This window comes from Rhyacophila brunnea, unplaced genomic scaffold (assembly GCF_057557595.1).
Source record: "Rhyacophila brunnea isolate RB1 unplaced genomic scaffold, BYU_Rbru_1.0 scaffold_18, whole genome shotgun sequence".
Lineage (NCBI taxonomy): Eukaryota > Metazoa > Arthropoda > Insecta > Trichoptera > Rhyacophilidae > Rhyacophila > Rhyacophila brunnea.
This window is the reverse complement of record NW_028232837.1, coordinates 754,668-776,077: the sequence shown is the minus strand read 5'-3', so window position 1 is coordinate 776,077 and position 21,410 is coordinate 754,668. Positions and strand designations below refer to the sequence as shown.

The following is a 21,410-nucleotide window of genomic DNA, read 5'->3' as shown; positions in this document are numbered from 1 at the left end:
CATTCCACCCCCTTTCAGAGAATCGCTGCGGTTACGTTAATTGTCTATGCCAATATTAGTCTTGTCTATGCTCACTACGCCGATTTCATTGAACAATTTTGTAAAATCACAACTAGTCTATGATCACAACTAAAATGTCTATGGACGATAATGTCCGGTGTGTTTTGCGATGGATTCTTATCGTATATTGGAAATAATAACACATTTTCTCGATGACCATTTGCCGGTTCCTAATCTACCTCTCCTCATTTACTGTTAGAATACAAAATGTGCTTTAAACTGTCCAATTACTCGTTCAGAGACGTTTTTAGGTTAGCTTTGCCGAATGCCTCCTGCACGATGCTGCAGAAGTAAGTATAAATTAACAAAAATATGTATGGCTTTACGCCTATTTCAGGGGTGTTACCCTCTCATTTTTAATTAACGATTATTAGTCGTAATTTTAATTACATATGTTGTCAAATTGGAGTGTTTTTATTGTCATTAAATGACATTATATTTGCATAATAAAAGTACCGAAGATTACCGAATTGTTAAATTGATATTACATTCTGTGCTATTATGATAGGTCAATAACAAATAAGAGTCAATTATATTGAGATCGGTGATCGGGTGTGTTTATTTTCTCGTATTATTTGATGACTTCCAACAATTTCAACGAAATACCGGCACAATATCGAAAGGTCGAAGGTGACAGCTAATTTGGAAAAAGGGTTGGAACTTTCAACAAACATGAAACAGTACCTATTTTAAAAACAATTAGTTACACAGTACTGTTAATCACAATAGTTCACTTGTTTAACCTAGATATATATTCAGTCTTGTAGATAGATAAACTGAATAATAATGGCATTGCCATAATAATATGTTAGAAGAAATCCCATACAGATGAAGCTGAAAAATGGTTAAATTAAGTACCTGTAAGTTATTTCCCATTACAGAATATTTTGTATGAACCTTGAGATGAAAACGCCCTGCATTAACAGAACAAGTCCTAAATAGTGAACCATCATTTAGATCAGGGGTTCCCAACCCCGTGCCCGCGGGCGCCATGGTGCCGATTCGTATGTGCCCGCCACTATTCGACGGAGACAGAATTTTTACGCTAGCCTGACACACAGTTTGTTTGTTTACTTTGTTTACGTTTTGTAAATACATTTCTCTGTGTGTATGCAATTTGAATAATAGTTTTATTATTTTGAAACATTTTTGTTTATTATTTATTAATAAATTATGAATATAAGAAAATAGATTATGGGAAAATGAGAAGTTATGGAAGGAGTTTGTCGATTAAAAATAGCTGGTGCCCGCCACCCTACCGATATTTTAGAATGTGCTCTAGAGTACAAAAAGGTTGGGAACCCCTGATTTAGATGAACAATCATAATGTAATTGGCCCCCATTTTATTTATTATTTGCATTCAATGCCTATCGCAGAGAACATTATTTTTAATCATTATAATAGCTCAATCTCTGAGCTTGACATAGTTAGTTATTAGAAATTTAGGTAATTTTACAGTACCCTTATGGAGGTCTTTTGAGCCAAAAACCTAACACAACCTACTGTAACCCAAAAATAAGTGTTTTGGTTTGGTTTTTGGTCTCAAAACATCTTAACCATAATGACGATACGGAATACTATAAAATTACCGAAATGTAATTTGACCAGCGTGTCAGCTAAGTTGGGAAGTCATGCATATCCTCGAGTAAAGACACCTTTTCACTATGTCGCACGACATTTTTATTACCAAATGAGCCAGCTGTATAATATTGATTAATTTAATAAAATGCTAAATGCGAGATGATTTTGCATGGCACGCGAATGTTACATTTTTAAGGGAAAGAAATTACTAGGTATTTCATATATATTTAAAAAAAAAATTAAGTTTTACAAATAATTATATAAGTACTTATATAATATTTAAAAATAATGACGACATAGCCATGCCTATTTTCTTCTGGTTTTCATATTATGTTTACCAATCGATGCGCAAACGGATACGACGAAATTCATGCATAAATGACAAATCGCACTGTATAAAAAATTGCAGGGAAATCTTTTTCAAAAATAATTATTACATATAATGTAAATACAGTATAACCCCTATTTTACGTTTTTTAAGGGACTGAAGAAAAAAAACCTAATTGGAGGTAAAATGTAAAAGGGGGGTATTGAAAAAAAGGACATTCAAATTTTATGTTTCTAAAAAAATAACATTTTATTAAAAAACAACATTCAATTAAAATTTTTATTGAAAAATCGTTCGAATGTCACGACCCAATCATTGTCAAGTGCGCGTAACTCGCATACCTTGAATATTTCCGACGTAAATCGCGGGAAAGAAAAACGTAAATGCGGGTATTAAATGTACTGAAATAAATCGGGACTGAAAAAAATACACGCAATTCCGGGCACGTAAAAACGAGGTTATACTGTATACAATTGCATGGGTCGGTTCTTAGGATCGAAACATTAAAAATAAAAATATTCAATCAACAAACCTTATGAAATTAATTATCGGCAGTCATTCAAAAATAATAACTGCTTGTTAGTTTGCTTCAAGCATAATCTCTAAAAATGGAATACCTTTCAGTGATGGAGAATATAACATGAAAGAAGAATTATTAAATTTGTAATGTTCACGGTATGTAAAAAAATAAATAAATTTGAATTTGAAAGAGTGCTTTAAATGCTTCCACGATCTCTTTGACTAATTTGAAAACAAGGAAAATAAATCAAAGAATAAAAAAAATGCCTTCGGCTAGAAATACAGTGAAGGATAGAACATCAAGAACTCAATTTTAATTTTTAAACTTTTTTAATAGAATAATTTTTTAAAACTGGTAAAAACTTTATTTTCGCGATGAAAAACTGCTTGGCACGTCGGGCTGTCGAAAAATATTATTTGGAAAATTTTGGCACGCGTACGTAAAAAGGTTGGCCATCCCTGCACTAGCTAATGTTTAATGTCGGGTTTGTTTATTTGCAGATTTTGTTTTATTTCTAAATAAACATGCCGCCGCCCGCTGATTCGCCATGAACTATTTCAATGAGAAGTTATCTGCTGAATGTGACGTGGACAATGGTCTCCGAAACTTGTCGGAAGTTCCCAAAAATGGAGACCATTACCTCAACTGTAAGTCAACCGTTGTCTCAGACTTGCTATCTATTCAATTTTCTTCCTCCTTCAACATTTAAAGGTCGTGCAGAAACCATTCTTAACAGATATGTAGTAAATTATATTGTTTGGTGTGTGAAAGTGTCGCTCCGCGAGTGGACAACCACCAGAAAAATGCCGTCACACAGTGGTACCCAGGAGGCACTAAACTCTCACAGGAACGCCCTAAAATCTGCCGGATAGACGAACACAAAGTTCAGCGGATGTATGTGGCAGCAAAGAACTAGGGACCGAGAAGAGCGGAGAATGCTAGGGGAGGGCTTCATCCAGCGGTGGATCGACCCCGGCTGATGATAATGATCATATGATCATGATTATTGTTGTTAACACATTCGCAGACACATGTTAGTGATATGACACATTGATATTAAGAAGTTTTACCTACTTTTTTATTTTTTTCCATTTATATACATTTATATAGAAATGAAGTTTTAAGATACGACATTATCTAATGGAAATATGTTCACACTGTGACACTAGTAGACAGGGAACATATTGTTTTAATTCAAAATACGACTTCTATAAACGTCGTGTCTTATTCCGTTCCACAGTAGAGGACGTCAATGGACGTCCTTTCATATCACATCTCACAGAATACGACATCGTGAACGTGTTGAAGACAATATTGCATTTTTGTAAAAAGTTTCATTTCTCTTATTCTGATAGGAAACTAGTATCAATACTTTATTTCGTTACGACAACCAGCGGCGGCTCCTCTAATACCATCCAAGTGCTACGCACCGCCTGCATCTTTGAAGACATCGCTCAACTTTTCATTGTTGTTCATACGTGTATCACTCACTTCGCGAACTATGAACAATACTCCGTTTGTGCGCAAAGCGATTACGATCCAAACAGATTTTCAGTTTGCACAGGATTACAATGAGGTCATTATATACTTCTTAAACCGTGGTCAAATGTCCCGTAATGACGTTTTGTGTAGAATTTTTTACACACTTTTAGATCGGCGCACGAAATTAGGACTCTAGAAACAAAAACGCCAGTTTCTGTTATATAACAATGTTGGCGAGTTAATTTTTAACAATTTCACATTTAAGATTTAATGAATCGCCAAACTTTTACGAAAATACAAACTACCGCATTTATTTCTAAACCACTCAAATACATTCAATAAACAAAAAAACACATCAGCGGTTATTTATTTGGCTGAAGCATTGTTTGCCCAGAGTGTAAAGTCGTAAACCGTGACATTTATTTTTCTTTATTGATATTAAATCATTTGAACTGTTTAAAAACTCTTTTTAAGAAATATAATAAATAAACAAAGACATATTTAATTTACCTTCTGAGAAGTTCAACGTTTCGGTCTTTTTACACTAAGATATTATCTTAGCTTATTGACACGGCAGCCTTCGGTGATTAAGGTAGTCATGGAGAGACCCTTTACGTGGCTGGGACAAGTGTTCCTGATGCCGCCAAAGAGTATGACACTGTGTACCCTTATGGCACAGCCTCAAGGGTTCCGTTGCCATGGCCGGCCCTCCCTCACCCTGCAGCGGTGCTACAAAAGTGACCTACGTGCTGCAGGTCTGACATGGCGGGAGGCGCAAGAGTTGGCGTAAACTTGTGCTTGCCCTATGCTCCAATGCTGGGTATAGAAGGTATACCATTGCGCACTACCAGAAAATGCTATTCTGAAGACCACCGGCCGCCACTGACGACAACTGTATATATAGCTGATGTGTAACTAACTATAAGTTTGCAGAGAAACTTAGAGGTGGTGGTGATGGGGATAGTTTATCGTGATGACTTTTGAAAAGAAGAATTTTGAAATGAAGGACCAAACAAAAACTTTCCACTTCTGTCGTGTGTGTGACACTTATTTTATACTTACTGAGATACTTTGATTTTTCCATATCGTGATGAAGCATAATATCATGTCTATTATTAAATGAATCTTTTTTTCCTCCATTTTCAGACTTTGCTAATCCAGACCGAAAGCAAATGGACACTCACTATTTAGCAGTCAACTTCTTAAAAAATCAAAATTACACCGAAGAATGGTCATCGCCAGCCGCCCGACAGCCGATCACACCGGCCGACATCTTTTTTTCGGTCGAGAACAAAAATAACACCCTCAAACTCATCATACAGACCGGACACCATGTACGCCACGCCGACAACGCGGCGAAGAAAGACGCAACTACCGAAGATATAAGTTATTCCAGGAACACTGCCGAAACAATTATCAAAAAGAATAACACACCCGAAAAATTGAAATCAGACTATATTGACAATTCCAATGACACCGCCGACGCGATCGATCCCGAGTCCACCGACAACCACTCCGACAAGTACAACTGGCTGAAGGTCCTCGGCATCTTTTGCCACCTGTGCAACGGAATCTTCCAGAGTAAGGTAGATTTCGACGAGCACTTCAGAGTCACGCATCCCGGAACCAAAGTCTCATACGCCTGCTCCAAGTGCAAGAAGGACTTTGAAATATATCACCGATTCAGAAATCATTGCTACCGCCACCTTATAGGAGGCAGATATAAGTAAGCAGAACTTATCTATTCAATGTTTCTTTTAATTTTATATTCTATTAGGCTTCGGCCACATAGGTAGGTGCTTCGCTAGTGCTAAGCTAGGTGCTATGCTTGTCCACTAAAAATACTACTGCCACAATGCACGTTACGTGCTTAGATACAAATTCATTTGACATTTGGGAGTGCTCAAGTCAACAACGATGTCACTCAAAACTAACCAGAAAGCTACTTCTCACAGAGAATTTAAGTTTAACCCTTTTACTCCCAAGTGATTTAGCCTAGCATATGTGAAAACTCCCAAGCGTTTTTTGCCAAAAAATCGTTGATTTAGTTTTTTTTAAATAAATAATTCTACACATGTTTTAAAAATTTGAAACTTTTTTTGTCTGTTCTCAATGGTGTATAAAGCAATAATAAGTAATAATATTGATAGTTTACACCAATAAAATAAAAGAAAAAAATAATGTATCAATATTTATTTAGAAATGAACGGATAAAACTATGTTTGAACTACAAAACAAGTGTGACGACATTTTTTTATTTATAATTGATATATCAAATTGTATAGTATAATCTATTCTTATCTAGTAAGAGAAAAAAAAATAAACATATTATTATTTCTCTATGAAATAGAATTTTTATAAAGTAATCAAAAAAATATCATATAGTGTCAAGGTATTCAAGAATATTATTCAATTCACGAAATCGCACGAGAATTCGATACAGTATTGGGGACCAACTGATATGGGAATGAAGTAATTTCAAAAAATAAGTTTCAAAGCACTAAAACTATTATAATAATATTTATTCATGTATTTTTTCACCATTCTACCAACAGAACAGTGGGCATTCATTGTTCGTTCAGTCAGAGTTCATTAAAATTACAAAATTTATAATTATATGATAAATGAATCATAAAACAACTAAAAGAAACCTCAGAACTTAAAATGTGTCATAAAAATGATGTTTTATTATTTTTATGACCCTCTTTGGCTTCGATTTCGACAGCTAGAACAATTATGACTTGTGAGTTATTAGGGTATGCCACAGTTATAATCAAGTGTGACACTAAAAAAACTATTCGTCACACCTAAGCGATGATGCCCACAGACGCGTCGGGCGCGCGAAGTCGGCGAATGCAGTGTTTATTCATAACCATAATCACACGTCTCTTCCCGCGCATTACCCTTCACCTATGTTATAAGCGGCCCAAGCGGCACAAAATAAATATTATTACAGCGCCTCTCATAACAAAGCAATAAAAATATTATATTATTTAATTAAAATTTACGACGACATTCTTCAACCAGCGATAAACTGAACACGCAATAAAATAAAACAATGACTTCTCTGTAATTAAATAATTGCTTTCCGCCCGTCGATCGACAATGCCTCGCGCAGCGTGTTTATGCTCGCTGTGGTCAATGAATGGACTCATTGTATTTTCTTTCATTCGTATCGCCGAGAAGCGGTGATTCGCGAAAAAACGATGATTCATGCGGCGCGCGCGTATAATGCGTCGCCATATCCAGTGGGCGCTGGCGTATTTGATTACGTTGTATTTTCAATGATTTATGCGCCACTTGTAGAAATTTTGCGCGAGTGCGGCGCCTGACGCGTTCTGTGGGCACCATCGCTAACACATACCGAATATAGTGTTTTGTCTACATGAGAAGAAATATGACCGGAAAAAATTGGAATAAATCGTAAATTTGGATCCAAACTTTCGGCCGATGGATCGGCCCAGATGGAGTTTTCGCATAGGTATGGTGGGCCGAAATATCGGCCGAATGGGAGTAAAAAGGTTAAAGTCTCAAATTCGAACTTGTTGGATGCATAATGTCAATTCATCTCGAAGTACTCTTGAAGAGTTTCAACTTCTCTACAAAGAATTTCGGAAATAAATGAAAAGTTTTTTAGTTATTCAGGATGAACCAGGAAACATTTGACTTATTGTTGGGCAAATTAAAAGAGACATTACAAAAGGTTGATACGCATTTCAGATGTTCTATAAAACCCGAGGAACAACTTCTTGTAACATTAAGGTAAGGTAAATCCTTTTGCATCTCTTTGCCTCGCAATATTTTTTCGTCTATGGGCACACTACGGCCCATGCGTCATTATTCATAACCTCAAAATATACGGTGTTTGACGTTTGTCATACTGAAGAAATATTCTAAAATTCCTCCATCTTGCAAAATCACTAGGTGACACAATAAAATTAACCAACACGTTTGTTCGCCGGGAGACTCACTAGGTGACTAATAATCACGTAGTGAGGCATGCAGTGTGTCCATTGCAATAGTATAGTGTGCGTCCGTTCGCTAGGATATGTCACCTAGCACGTAGCCACCAAGCAAGGCACCTACCTATGTGGCCTTAGCGATCACGTATGTGAAATATAAAAATGAAAAGTAGACAGATATACCCAAGGAAAAATAGACTTATTCAGTTTGAATGTAATTTATCCATCTACATAACATAGACAACGTTGTAGACATGCGACCCTCTACCCGCACCTCACCACTCCACTGCTGCAATCTGACCACTTTACTTATTCCGGGTTCGAATTTTGGGTCTGGCTAATATGCGTTGGGTGTCTGAATATAGACCTAATAGGTTTTTTTTTAAATTAACAACCATGTCCTTGCTTTTTCGTACAAGGTGGTTGTTCGTAATTTTGAACAATCACAAACACCCAAGATTTGAGAAAATCACATAAATATATTATGTCCTCACCGGGATCGAACGCAGAGCTCCCGGATGGAAGGCCAATGCCTTACCCACTGCACCACGAGAGCCGCCTTGACCTGGTTGAGCAAGTAAAATCCATTTCCCCTAAAAACAAAAATCTGTTTAAAAACCTCCACTCAAGGCCCATATGATCTTCCCAGGATTGTCATCATCATCATCATCAGGGGCGCGACAACCCGGTGTGGGTCCTGGCCTCCTCCAACAGCTCCCTCCACCTGTCCCTATCCAGTGTGGCCGCTTTCCAATTTGGTACCCCCAGAATACGGCAGTCACTGGCAGCTCCATCTAACCAGCGAATCTTTGGCCTCCCTCTTCTTCTACGTCCTATTGGATTGCTGGACATCACTCTCTTTGCCGGTTCATTGTCATTCATACGGTGCACATGACCTAGCCATCACAGTCTCCCAATCTTAATTGATTGAACTGCGCTGCAATCTTCGTACAGTCCGTAGAGCTCAGCATTATATCTTCTCCTCCAATTGGTGCCATCCCTGATCGGTCCATATATACGGCGAAGAATTTTTCTTTCAAAGATGTTCAGGGCTCGTTCATTTCGCAGAGTTAATGTCCAGGTTTCCGATGCGTAGGTGAGCACTGGCTTTACAAGTGTTTTGTAAAGAGTGCTTTTAGTTCGACGAGATAGTAAGCGGGACTTAAAATGTCTTAACAGACCAAAGTAGCATTTATTCGCAGACATGATTCTCTTGTTGATTTCTTCTGTAATATCATTATGTCGAGTTACAAGAGATCCAAGGTATATGAAACTGTCGACCGTATCAAACTTGTATGCACCAATATCTAACTTTGGTGCGACTTCTCGTGGTGTGACATAGACAGGCATGTATTTAGTTTTTGCCTCGTTTATTTGTAAACCCATTCTTTTGGCAGAGGTTTCTAGTGCTGTGAATGCCTTTTTCAGCGCCAATTCTGATATGGCAATGATGTCGATATCATCGGCATACGCCAGCAGCTGCACAGGCTTAGTAAATATCGTGCCGCTGCCACGGGCATCAATCTTTGCATCCCGTATCGCCTTTTCTAGCGCAATATTGAAAAGAAGGCATGCCAGAGCGTCACCTTGCCTTAGGCCATTCAGTGATACAAATGGCTCGGATATTTCCGCTTGAAGCTTTACCCGGCATTGTACTGGTGTCATTGTCATCTCTACAAGTTTAATTATTTTCATCGGAATTTCAAATTCTCGCATTGCTTCGTATAGCCGGTATCGATTAATGCTATCATAAGCTGCCTTAAAATCGATGAACAGGTGATACGTGTTAATATTGAATTCAGTGGTCTTTTCTAGAATCTGCCTTAGAGTGAATATTTGAGTAACACATGATCTCCCTCGTCGAAAGCCTCCTTGGTAGTGCCCGAGTATTCCTTCTACAATGGGTTCCAGCCGCTGGAATATCAGAATCGACAACAGTTTATATGCAGAGTTAAGGAGTGTCACCCCTCTGTAGTTACTACATTCTAGTTGGTCTCCTTTCTTGTGCAGGGGACAAATCAGCCCAGGGTCTAGGACGATTTGGCACCGCGAACTGGCCTCCGCCGATTGGCCTCCGGTAATTGGCCGCCGGTACAATCGGACGCCGGCCCAATTGGACGCCGACCCAATTCGACGCCGACCCAACTGGCCTCCGGGAGATTGGACGCCGCACAGTTGAATTAAATGCGCAAAGGAATAGACGTACGTTACGATTTGTTGGAGTAAATAAGCAAGTCAGTTTAATATGCTTCTATCTTCTCAGTAGGTGTATCTTATACATTTCGCGCTTGACACATTTTTAATATGATTGAGAAAAATTATTATGCCTGATGATGTTTATTAAAAGAAAATAATTCTTCCCTCGCTAAAACTTAAAGATGTGCATAATCAATTAATTTATTGTCTATACATGGGTACTTATTTATATTTACAACAAATAATAAAAATAATGTTAGATGTTAGAATGAAAATTACATTATATTTCAGCGTTTTATCGACTTAATATTATAATAAAGCTTAAACATGTATATTATTATGCATAAATGCGTATTTTAAGATAGTATGAAATTACAAACAAAATATCAAGTAAGTTATCTGCTAAGTATAAATGTTTTAGTAGTTTGATTGATAAACTACTTAGGTACTGGGTGCCGGACGAAATCTCGAAGGCCGAAATCCCGAAAGCCTAAATCCCGAAAGCCGAAATCCCGAATATCGAAATCACGAACGCTGAAATCCCGAATGGCCGGAATCCCGAAGGCCGAAATCCCGAAAAATAAAAAAAATACAAACATCAATAATTGCGCAATTTTTGCAAGAGACACAAAAACCCATTTTTTGTGGAAATATTAAAAAAATGTAAAATACAAACATCAATAATTGCGCAATCGTGAATTGCGCAATTTTTGTAAGATGCACAAAATCCATTCGTTCTACAAAATGGTCTCTCCTGAAAAAATTGCGCAATCAGAAAAACCCATTTTCCGAAAAAATGGGATTTGTCTCTCTTACAAAAATTGCGCTCACGATTGCGCAATTATTGATGTTTGTATTTTACATTTTTTATATTTCCACAAAAAATGGGTTTTTGTTTCTCTTGCAAAAATTGCGCAATTATTGATGTTTGTATTTTTACATTTTTCGGGATTTCGGCCATTCGGGATTTCAGCATTCGGGATTTCGGCCTTCGGGATTTCATCCGGCATCCAGTACCTAAGTAGTTTATCAATCAAACTACTGAAACATTTATACTTAGCAGATAACTTACTTAATATTTTGTTTGTAATTTCATACTATCTTAAAATACGCATTTATGCATAATAATATACATATTTAAGCTTTATTATAATATTAAGTCGATAAAACGCTGAAATATAATGTAATTTTCATTCTAACATCTAACATTATTTTAAATATTTGTTGTAAATATAAATAAGTACCCATGTATAGACAATAAATTAATTGATTATGCACATCTTTAAGTTTTAGCGAGGGAAGAATTATTTTCTTTTAATAAACATCATCAGGCATAATAATTTTTCTCAATCTATATTAAAAATGTGTCAAGCGCGAAATGTATAAGGTACACCTACTGAGAAGATAGAAGCATATTAAACTGACTTGCTTATTTACTCCAACAAATCGTAACGTATGTCTATTCTTTTGCGCATTTAATTCAACTGTGCGGCGTCCAATCTCCCGGAGGCCAGTTGGGTCAGCGTCGAATTGGGTCGGCGTCCAATTGAGCCGGCGTCCGATTGTACCGGCGGCCAATTACCGGAGGCCAGTTCGCGGTGCCAAATCGTCCCATTCCCATCAGCCCATCCTTCCACTCTTCTGGCATCTTTTCTGAAGTCCATACTTGGTGGATTAGGCTATGTAAATGTTTGAGCAGGCTTTCTCCCCCACATTTTATTAATTCACTCTGTAGGTTATCTATTCCAGGCGATTTGTTTGTTTTTAACCTTGACATGGCACCTTTTACCTCATTTAATGTCGGTGGTTCTTCGTTATCATCCATGCCACTTTGTACTGATTCCTGGTCATGAGTATTAATGATAGTGTTGCCGGCATCATTATGGGGGGTATTTAAATGTTGATCAAAGAAACCCACCCACCGGGCAAGAATACGGTGCTTTTCTGTGAGTATCATGCCATTGTCATCCTTGCACATTGTGATACGAGGCTTGAAACCCTTCCTAACATTATTTATCTTTCTATAGAACAGCCGACTTTCTTGGGCTTTATAGTATTCTTGGAGTAGGATCATTTCCTTTTTTAAAATAATCACGTTTCTTTTTCTTGTGTAGTTTCTTTTCTTCACGCCGGCGCTTTTTATACTCATCGTCTGATGCCCGTGTTTTCTTCTGTAGCATCATTAAGTAAACCTCATTCTTTCTCGTAGTGACTTCGCGGCAATCTTCGTCAAACCATTCTGATCGTTCACCTGTTTTTCGGCGTCCTAAGGTATCATTAGCTGAGGATACTATGGCAGTCTTGCACTCTTCCCAGTGTTGATTCACCTCTTCATGGTCTCCAACCTCAACATTGTCGCTCAGGTGAGTGTTCAAGCTCTCCTGGTACCGAGCCAGTTCCTGCGGAATCTTCAGTTTCTCTGTGTCAAAGGGTTTTGCTCTTGCTCCCATTTCCTTTTTGGTGTTCGAGATCTTTGCTCTAACTTTTCCACACACTAGGAAATGGTCTGAGTCTACATTAGCCCCTCTATATGTCCGGACGCTCATTAGATCCGATCTGTGCCTGTTGTCTATCAAAATATGGTCTATTTGGTTTATTGTGCACCCATCCGGGGATTTCCAAGTTCCCTTATATATATCCTTACGGGGAAACATTGTGCTACCAATAACCATATTTAGTGACGCTGCACAGTTAATTAGTCGGGTGCCATTGTCGTTACTTTCATTGTGAAGACCTCCTCCCGTCCTATTTTAGCATTTAGATCACCGAGTATTCCCAGGATTGTATATGGTTTAAAAAGAAATTTAACCATTAAAAATATTTCGAAAATTGCAAACATTAAGTCTTTATATAATATAAATCATATTATATCATTATTAGAATATTATTAACCTTTTCCACTCGAAATTTTTTTTATTGGTACATACCACCCACTCGAGACTTTTTCCCGCACAAAGCATAATTTCAATATAAAACATTTAATTGGTGAAAAAAATGTAAAAAAAATTTTTTTTTTTTATTCTGTAAAATAAATTTATAATGAATATACTGTACTTATTTTTAGTTTATTTATAATTCTTCATTGTGTGGTATTTCACAAAGCAATCTCCAATATGTAATCCTGGCTTATCACAGAATCGTAATGAAATAGCGGTATGTAGAGAACTGGCTATAAAGTGTAAATCGTCCATTATGACTGTAAATATGATACAAATGAATTGCCTTCAAATACACTTGTAATATAAGCGGCTGTCTCGTAAATTTCCTAAATTAGTTTCGGGCTCATAACAACTCATTCCCAGTGCGGTACACATTATCAAAAGATTTCTCAAAAAATAATAAATCGATACGTAATAATTTTCATTTGACTCATTAGAGTATTTCACATTATATAGGTTCCGAATCTGCATAATATACTAGTAAGTATTGTCATCAAAAACAGTATTCAAATATAAAACTGTAAACTATACGAGACGCCCCTGCGCAAGCGAGAACCAATAAAAAATATAAACACACATCAAAATCATGCGTGACAAACACTTCACTCTAGTCTGGGAACGTTCAATAAATAAAATTTATGTGACAAAAAAACATTGCTTGCAAGCGACGACCTACGAATAAAAAAAGAGAAGATTCCGATAAAAATACTATGTTGAAATTAGGCACGCAGTATTCTTTTGCCGACTTCTTTCTCAGATAAATGTAATAACCTATTATTATTCATTCTAACTTGATTGAAATCGCATTATAAAAATTTCTGAAAATATTACAAAAAATGACTTTATAGGCGGTGCCGCCGCTACGGCGGCACTCGAGTAATACGGGAAACTTCTAATGCCGCCGATATGGCGGCACTCGAGTGTTAAGGGTTAAGGCTCGTTCTATGTGGGCAAGGTATTCTTCAATGTCATAATGTTTACTGTATTCTTTTTTTCAGATGTACCGATTGTAGCCGATCTTTTTCCCAACGCAACCAGTTGCTGGAGCACACGAAAGCATTTCACTCCGAGAACAGCAGACCCGACGGCAAGCCCTTCATCTGCGAGCCGTGCGGGAAGGCCTTCATCACCAAGGCAGGGCTCTCAGGTCACACCCGCTTTCACCACAACGACACCCAAGTGCAGTACACGTGCCAAGAATGTGGCAAAGTGTGAGTTCTCTTTGATTCTTCTGCCACTGTATCACTTTGTAATCCTCTCTTGTCGAAGGCTTCCCGCCAATACTGTTACCTTCTTCTTTCATTAACTTTGCAATGCTTGTTGCAGCTAAATGATTCTCTATTATCCAGCTAGAAAGTCAAGTGGGATTCAATCCTTAATTACAATAAATATTGTACTTATTTCAAGAAATTACATTATACATTTAATTAGACATGAAAAATGACAGCTATAAACAAGGTGTCATATTTCAACTTCAATGTGTTATCTTAAAAACATTAATTTTGCTCTAGCTAACAATTTAACAGCATTAAACACATTTCATAAATGCCATCAAATGTTCTAATATTAAAATTTCATAAGCCTCTGTCAAACTCTGATGAGTATGCGTAGTATTGAACTGACGTGTGACATATATTAAACTAATTGTTCGCCTTCTTATGAGATAGGTTGCACACGGGAAGCGGTCTGGCAACGCACGTGGCCGCCCACAAGGTGGGGCGCCAGTTCATGTGCCACGTGTGCGGGATGAGCTTTGTGCAAAAAGTGAACATGCTGCTACACGTGAAGCGCCACAAGGGACAGCAACCCTTTCTCTGCACCTTCTGCCCCCTCTCCTTCCCCAGCCGCTCCGCCCTGGCCAGCCATGTAGCCTTCCATGCCAACGGCCGCCAGTTCAAATGCCCCACCTGCCAGAAACTCTACAAGACGGAGCGAGACCTCAAGGTCCACTCCCTCACCCACGCTGACCGTAGGCCCTTCGTCTGTGACACCTGTGGCAAGGGCTTCCTCACCTCCACCAAACTGAAGCAACACTCCAACATTCACACTGGAGAACGCCCATACGGATGCCAGCACTGCCAGATGACGTTTACCAACGTCCCTAACCTGATAAAGCACACAAAGAAAAAGCATAAAGTCCACCATAAAACAGGAATGCCGCTAGATTATACGGATGTCCTGGGGAAAGATGGCGTCGCCGAATCTGTGATATCCACGTCGGACGATTCTACTATGTCTGTGATAAATAATTTCGCTGTGATAGCTTCCTACGAAGGGACGCCCTCCGTCGCATCTTCGTCCCAAGAATCCGGGATCTCTTCAATATCCGACTCTGACGGAGTTATGCATTTTATCCCGGCCCCTGCGGAAGATTCAGGGTATTTTGTAAAAGAACCCGCAGCCCACAAAAGCGATCGAGTCGAATCAGACATCTATCGGGATGACAGCGAACTGTCGAATATCGATGCGGAGTCTGTGGTCTCGATGGATTTATCCGATAACAGTGTTTTATTGTACAACGAACGAATGGAAAACGCCGACGACGTCTTGAACTGCACCTTCCTGGACATGAACGATCTTGACGATCCGACCGTCCGGGAGTGCGCCATAGAACCGAATTTACAATTGGACCAGACCGACCTGCTGCCGCACAACGGCTGGCAGAAGGTCAACATGCAAGATATCTCCGTGGACGCGGCGGAACGGAAGATCACCAATCCGATCGAAACCGCCACCCCTGAGATAGATCTGAATTATATTTACTCCGGCGTCATTGATCCTTCCAAAGATGCGGAGCTGGATAAGCTTCCCGATTTCACCCTGGACGAGGGCATAGTCGAGTTCATCGAAGATGTCAATCAGTTCGTCGACGAGACCGCCCTCTGTGAGACCTTGCAAGATCACATGCTAGAACTCAGCCACAGTTACATCGAGGAACAAATCAAAGGATTCAATTTACAATCCGATGCAACCAGTTTTGTTAAACCCTACAATGATGCCAATTCAAATATTAACGGTGAGTTTTCATTTTACATCTAATGTTTGAATGAAATGACGCGATTTCTGTTGACCTGCATGCATAATAAAAATGTAATTTTATCTAATATCTATTATAGTTTGCTTTAGGCAGGGTTATTCTTCGTTCAAAGAAAACAAATAAGTATGGATGATTAAGATTCGACGATGTCAGATCCTAATCATAGATCATATTATGGGCCAACATAGAGTGGAGGTTTGTATTAACAGATTTTGTTTTTATGAGAAATGGATGTCGGCCACTTGCTCAATTTATTAGGTTCAAACTCTGCTCATACACAAATTGAAAAACAATATTTGTACTTGCCAGACCCAGGATTCGAACCTGGGACCCACGGCACTATAGGCCGACAGTTAAGCCGCGTGGTTAAGTTTACTGTGCACAATTTAGATCGGATCTCCACCCCTCGCCACTGCTCATGTTGATGATGTGTTTCCATATTCGAATCTTACTCTACCATTCACTATCATGATCAGACTGGGTCGATCCACTACTGTATGAAGTCCTCCCCTAGCTGGTTCCACTCTTCTCTGTCCTTAGTTCTTCGCTACCATGTATAGATCCACCAGTATAAGTTGTCTGCTGAGTGATGATGCAACATGATAACATTTGACATATATTATCTTTTCATACTAAGATAAGCTTAGTTCTAAATTCGAATACCTGACGATTTATGATGGTATATCTATTAACACATAGAACTTAATGAGTTTGTGTATCCAGCAGGTCTTAGGTCGTCCTTGCAGTTATAGTGCCTCCTGGGTATCACTGTATAACTCCATTTGTCCACTCGTCAAGCGACATGTCCTGGCCAGTGTCATTTCATCTGGCAATCCATATCACATCGCATATTGCTATCTGCCTCCTTGTCCATTGGTTTCTTTGTGCTATATGAAGCACTAAAAACTACTGTGTTTTTTATTTAATAAAACGCAATTTTTTTATAGAATACAATGAGAAATTCCATTAAAAGTGGAATAAGTACTATAAAAAAATTGCGTGTTATTAAATAAAAACAACAATACAATGCAGTTCCACCATGAATTGACAGTTAACAAAATAAAAGAAACTAAAAACTACTACAACTCTCAACTATTTTCTACTTTGGGTTACTACCCTATATTAGACTTATGTGTATTTTTTCAAGCATTTCATTCATATCTAGCGGTGTCAAAATGGCCATGCAGTTAGCAGTCGCCCTGGCATCCAGATGGCCACATCGTATCGTCCCATTCTTGTTAGAAAACATTGAAACTGAAAAAATCTCTTTGGTGTATAACAGCCGGTGATATTATTATTATTTTTCTAGTTGGAGACGTATCCACCACAGAAGACAATCATCAACTGCCATCCATCGCAGATCTGTACCATCTCCAATCGAAATACATGAACGTTATGAACTACCAAACGGCAGGCCTCGATCCTGTCTCGCAATACGACAACGCAGAAGAAATCTCTTCGAAACATTCCACAGAACTTCCACAAGATGCTTTTGAATACCACGAAAGCAACGCCACCAACGATTCAAGTGTCTGCCCACTTTACGGGGACGACATCTCATTGACCACTAGTAATAATAACTTAGTTACTACTAACAGAAACCTGTCTACCTCAAATATTATTATATTTAATGCCAATGACTTGAAACATGATACGGAACCAAATGCAGATTTTCATTTCAGTGTTGCCACTCTGCCGGCTGACGAATTGTCTATAAAATCAAGTATGCCCGATGAAAACTATGATTTAAATTTAAATATAGACACGTTGGAAAAAATTAACAACAAACAATCCGATACCGATTCAATTTACGAACAGTCACTCGATATTTTGACTGCAGCAAATCTCAGTTTGATAGAAGATATTTATAACTCCGATTCAAGTCCCGATGAAGTACAGCAAATTTTAAATTTGAGCGAATCCGAACAGTCGGATTTATTGGACGATTCCGCCGATATTGATTCACATTTGGACGTTCTGGACGCAATCGATCATTTACAATGCAACGGTAATTATTTGAACGATCTGTACTTGTCCGCCCAAATGCTGACGCATCCGTTGATCCTCAGCGACAAACCGAGGAATAATGATCTTATGTTCAAGGTTCATCCGTCAAAGACGCTGCTGCATCATCAGTAGGTCGGCTGCGCCCGGTGAAATGAGAATGTGCATCTGGTCATATCATATTTTTACGTAGTTTTAACGTAACACATTGAAATGAAGTACAAATATTATAAGAAGAGCTTTTATTTAGTGTAACGCGTATGTTATAGGTTTACTGTTGTAAGGATAATTAATGCGTATTATATTGTGCGTACTGTGAGGAGCATTGTGTTTATTTACACCGTGTTCGGATGTGTGTTAAAGATTGAATGTTTTGTTATTTATTTTTTTTTTATAATGTTGAATGGTGCCTATTATGTGGACTTGAGGAATGAATTTATAACCTTGGGTTTACTCGATACAGATGAATTATTATTGCGTACGAAAGAATCTATTGTATGTTAGTTTAGCCCAAAGAGCTTGAGCACTACTAGAGCGGATCGCGATCACAAACCGGATGACTTTAACGGTATTTGATGTCAATTCTTGTTGGAAATATATAGTACTTAATCCCCATTGTCAAATAACGATCAGATCCTTATTTATTTACTTTCAAGTTAGACTATATTAGAGTTTCTCAAACCTTTTTAGACTTCAGAGCATCATCAGAATCAGAAAATTAAATATTAATTGAAAAAGAAGATACAGTGTGTATCACCACTTAAAACCACATTGTGTTGAGAGAAAAAAATATTTAAATAATGTTTCTTCATATACTAGCAACGAGTTTACTTGAATTGACACATACTGGTGGATAACCATTTAAATATGATATGTGTTCTTTTACATGTCCAAAGCTTGATGACTTCAAAATACAAAATGACTCATATGGTTAGAAGCTGTGGGGCATCTATCTGTGTTATTGACCATTTTTAAGTAACCAGCGCCCTATTGTCTTCCAATGCGACTTTCTCTTCCAACTCCAATCATTCAATTCTATAGCTTCAATATATTTTTATTCAGCACATAATTTTACAATGTTCTGATTTAAAATAACTAAATTGACACTACCAATTTGTTTGCAAGTAATCTTTTATCATTAAAAAACTACCTATGGCACTACAGCCAGTCATATTTGTTAACTGTCAAAATGAAAAACAAAAGTGTTGCCATTTTCAATACAATGCTACCAATAGTATGTTGTTACAGATTGAATAACCGTGTGCTGTAAAAATCTTTAGTAATGTTCAACCTCTTTGGTGTAGCCATTATTTTAAACGGAAGTCTTCCTCAACGGTGACAGTATTTTGTTTGATAGACCGTAGAAGTGTGCTAGAGAAGGTGTGTAATTTTTTATGCAAGTTTTCAAAGATATATTTTGTAAACCATACTTTTCAGATAATTGTAAACTTAACCTCATCAAGAAAAGTACAAAATGTTTACTAATATAGCTATGTACTACAGTAAAAATGTTAATTATGTAATAATAATATGTAACAATTCATTGCCTTAATATAGAACTGGCCGAAATCAATCTACATAATATAATGTCAAATTTTCACTCTGGTATTCCTAACCTCAAACCCACAAAATCTATAAATTATATCTATTTACACATATAGCCACGAAAGTAAACTATTTTATAGCCAATGGATAGGGGCGATATAGCCTGTTTCTCTATTGAGGTGATGAAATGTTGTGCAAAGCGGCAGAAATTACTGAAAATTTTAAGAGACCATTAAAATATAATATGTAGGTATTATAATCTACTTGATTTTATAATAGGAATGGCTATTTAACAGGCAACGATGTAAGTTAGCTACTATTCGACTTCATTAAATTCTTTTCTATTGCATGGCTTTTTGTAGTTAAAGTTGGCTATCGTCAGATCATTTTCACTACAGAACTGTCGTCACTACCCACCAGTAAATATCTGGTACTGTAAATTGGGGCTAGCGAGACAACCGATGTAAACACTGTCGGGAATAGAGAGCTTATAAATTAGCCCCACCTACTTACACATGGGAAGAAATCTTATGTGAGCACCTTACTTTCACATGGGTACCATTATAGGCTTAATGTCTTGACCTAACGGTGCCCAAACTTGGTGCCGCTGCCCTTCTTCGGAACCGATCACTATCAGTATGCAATGCTGCTTAATTTCAGTACCGTTTTTGTCAACATCGCATTGTTCTGGCATTCCTTTGTTGTGATCATTTTTTTAAATGAATTCAAATCATATCTAACCTAACAGGTATCCTCAATTTCTTGTTACATATCGCTACCTCAAAGGAACAGTGGGATAAGTCTAAAATACCAGTTTCAAAATAATCAAATTTTAATCTCCGTGTCATACGAGTGAAATAGTTAACTATATGTTTATTTTGTTTTTCTGCGGTTTATAATAGATGATAATGGTAGGATTTATTGTATAACATTATTGAGAGTGGGGTATCTTAGTTATCCCACTGTTGATTTGAAGTTACGGAACAATACAAAAAAGCGGCATTTTTTCTTTTAAATGGGGTACTACATTTTCTTTTAAAAATCCCAATGATTCATTATGTAAGTATTGCTTTCACAAATCAATTGGCATACTTATCTCAAAATCGACTTTTTCACTTTATATCACTCTTGCATTCAGGTAGTGGTATTGAAATTGATAAGCCAAAATGGTGTTGTTGATAATTTGCAAATTAAAATAATAAATTTAGATAATGAAATAACAACATTTTCTATTCGACTGCGTTAGATGTATTTGCATCGTCATGTAACTCCGACTGCTTTTTTTATTATAACCATTTAGTCTCCTGTCCGATTGTTGCTAACTTCACTTCGGTGCCAGCTAAATAGTCACCTCCTGAAAGCCTTATCATTCAAACTAATAATTGATTATTACAAATATATGAAATTGAATTTTCTAAACAATTTATTTACAAGCGAAATGTATCAGTAATTTTTGCCCTTTTATATTTTACCTTTAAAACAGAATAATATAATAAATTTTCATTTTCCTAAAGAATAATTGATATACATACATAACATGTAAATAGAATATGTTTTCCGATTGAACATTTTATTAAAATGTTCATTTGGATACATTAATTAAAACATAATTCCGTGGATATTTTCGAATCTCCATACGGAATTAAAATGAATTTGTGTACAGAATTATATTTATGTGATAATTTCAACACTGGAAATTTCAGTTTCTATTAGGAACACTTCAAAAGGGTTAAAGAATAACTGGAGAGCCATACT

At 37.3% G+C, this 21,410-nt stretch overlaps 1 protein-coding gene across 1 annotated transcript; it reads left to right on the top strand.

Moving 5' to 3' along the window:
* Positions 1 to 125: 125 nt before the first annotated feature.
* On the top strand, positions 126 to 19,737 carry LOC147073082 (uncharacterized). The gene is made up of 6 exons (XM_085945563.1): positions 126 to 350; positions 2,991 to 3,137; positions 5,119 to 5,698; positions 14,068 to 14,280; positions 14,737 to 16,085; positions 17,416 to 19,737. Exons 2-6 carry the CDS (start codon positions 3,038 to 3,040, stop codon positions 18,243 to 18,245), a joined length of 3,072 nt encoding a protein of 1,023 aa, XP_085801689.1. The 5' UTR covers positions 126 to 350; positions 2,991 to 3,037; the 3' UTR covers positions 18,246 to 19,737.
* Positions 19,738 to 21,410: the final 1,673 nt, after the last annotated feature.

Bases quoted from the DNA above. Each gene is read 5' to 3' on its own strand.
- LOC147073082 (XM_085945563.1), top strand. From the start codon at position 3,038: ATGAACTATTTCAATGAGAAGTTATCTGCTGAATGTGACGTGGACAAT. The intron at 5,699-14,067 runs GTAAGCAGAACT...TCTTTTTTTCAG, and splicing joins CTTATAGGAGGCAGATATAA to ATGTACCGATTGTAGCCGAT. The intron at 14,281-14,736 runs GTGAGTTCTCTT...CTTATGAGATAG, and splicing joins TGCCAAGAATGTGGCAAAGT to GTTGCACACGGGAAGCGGTC.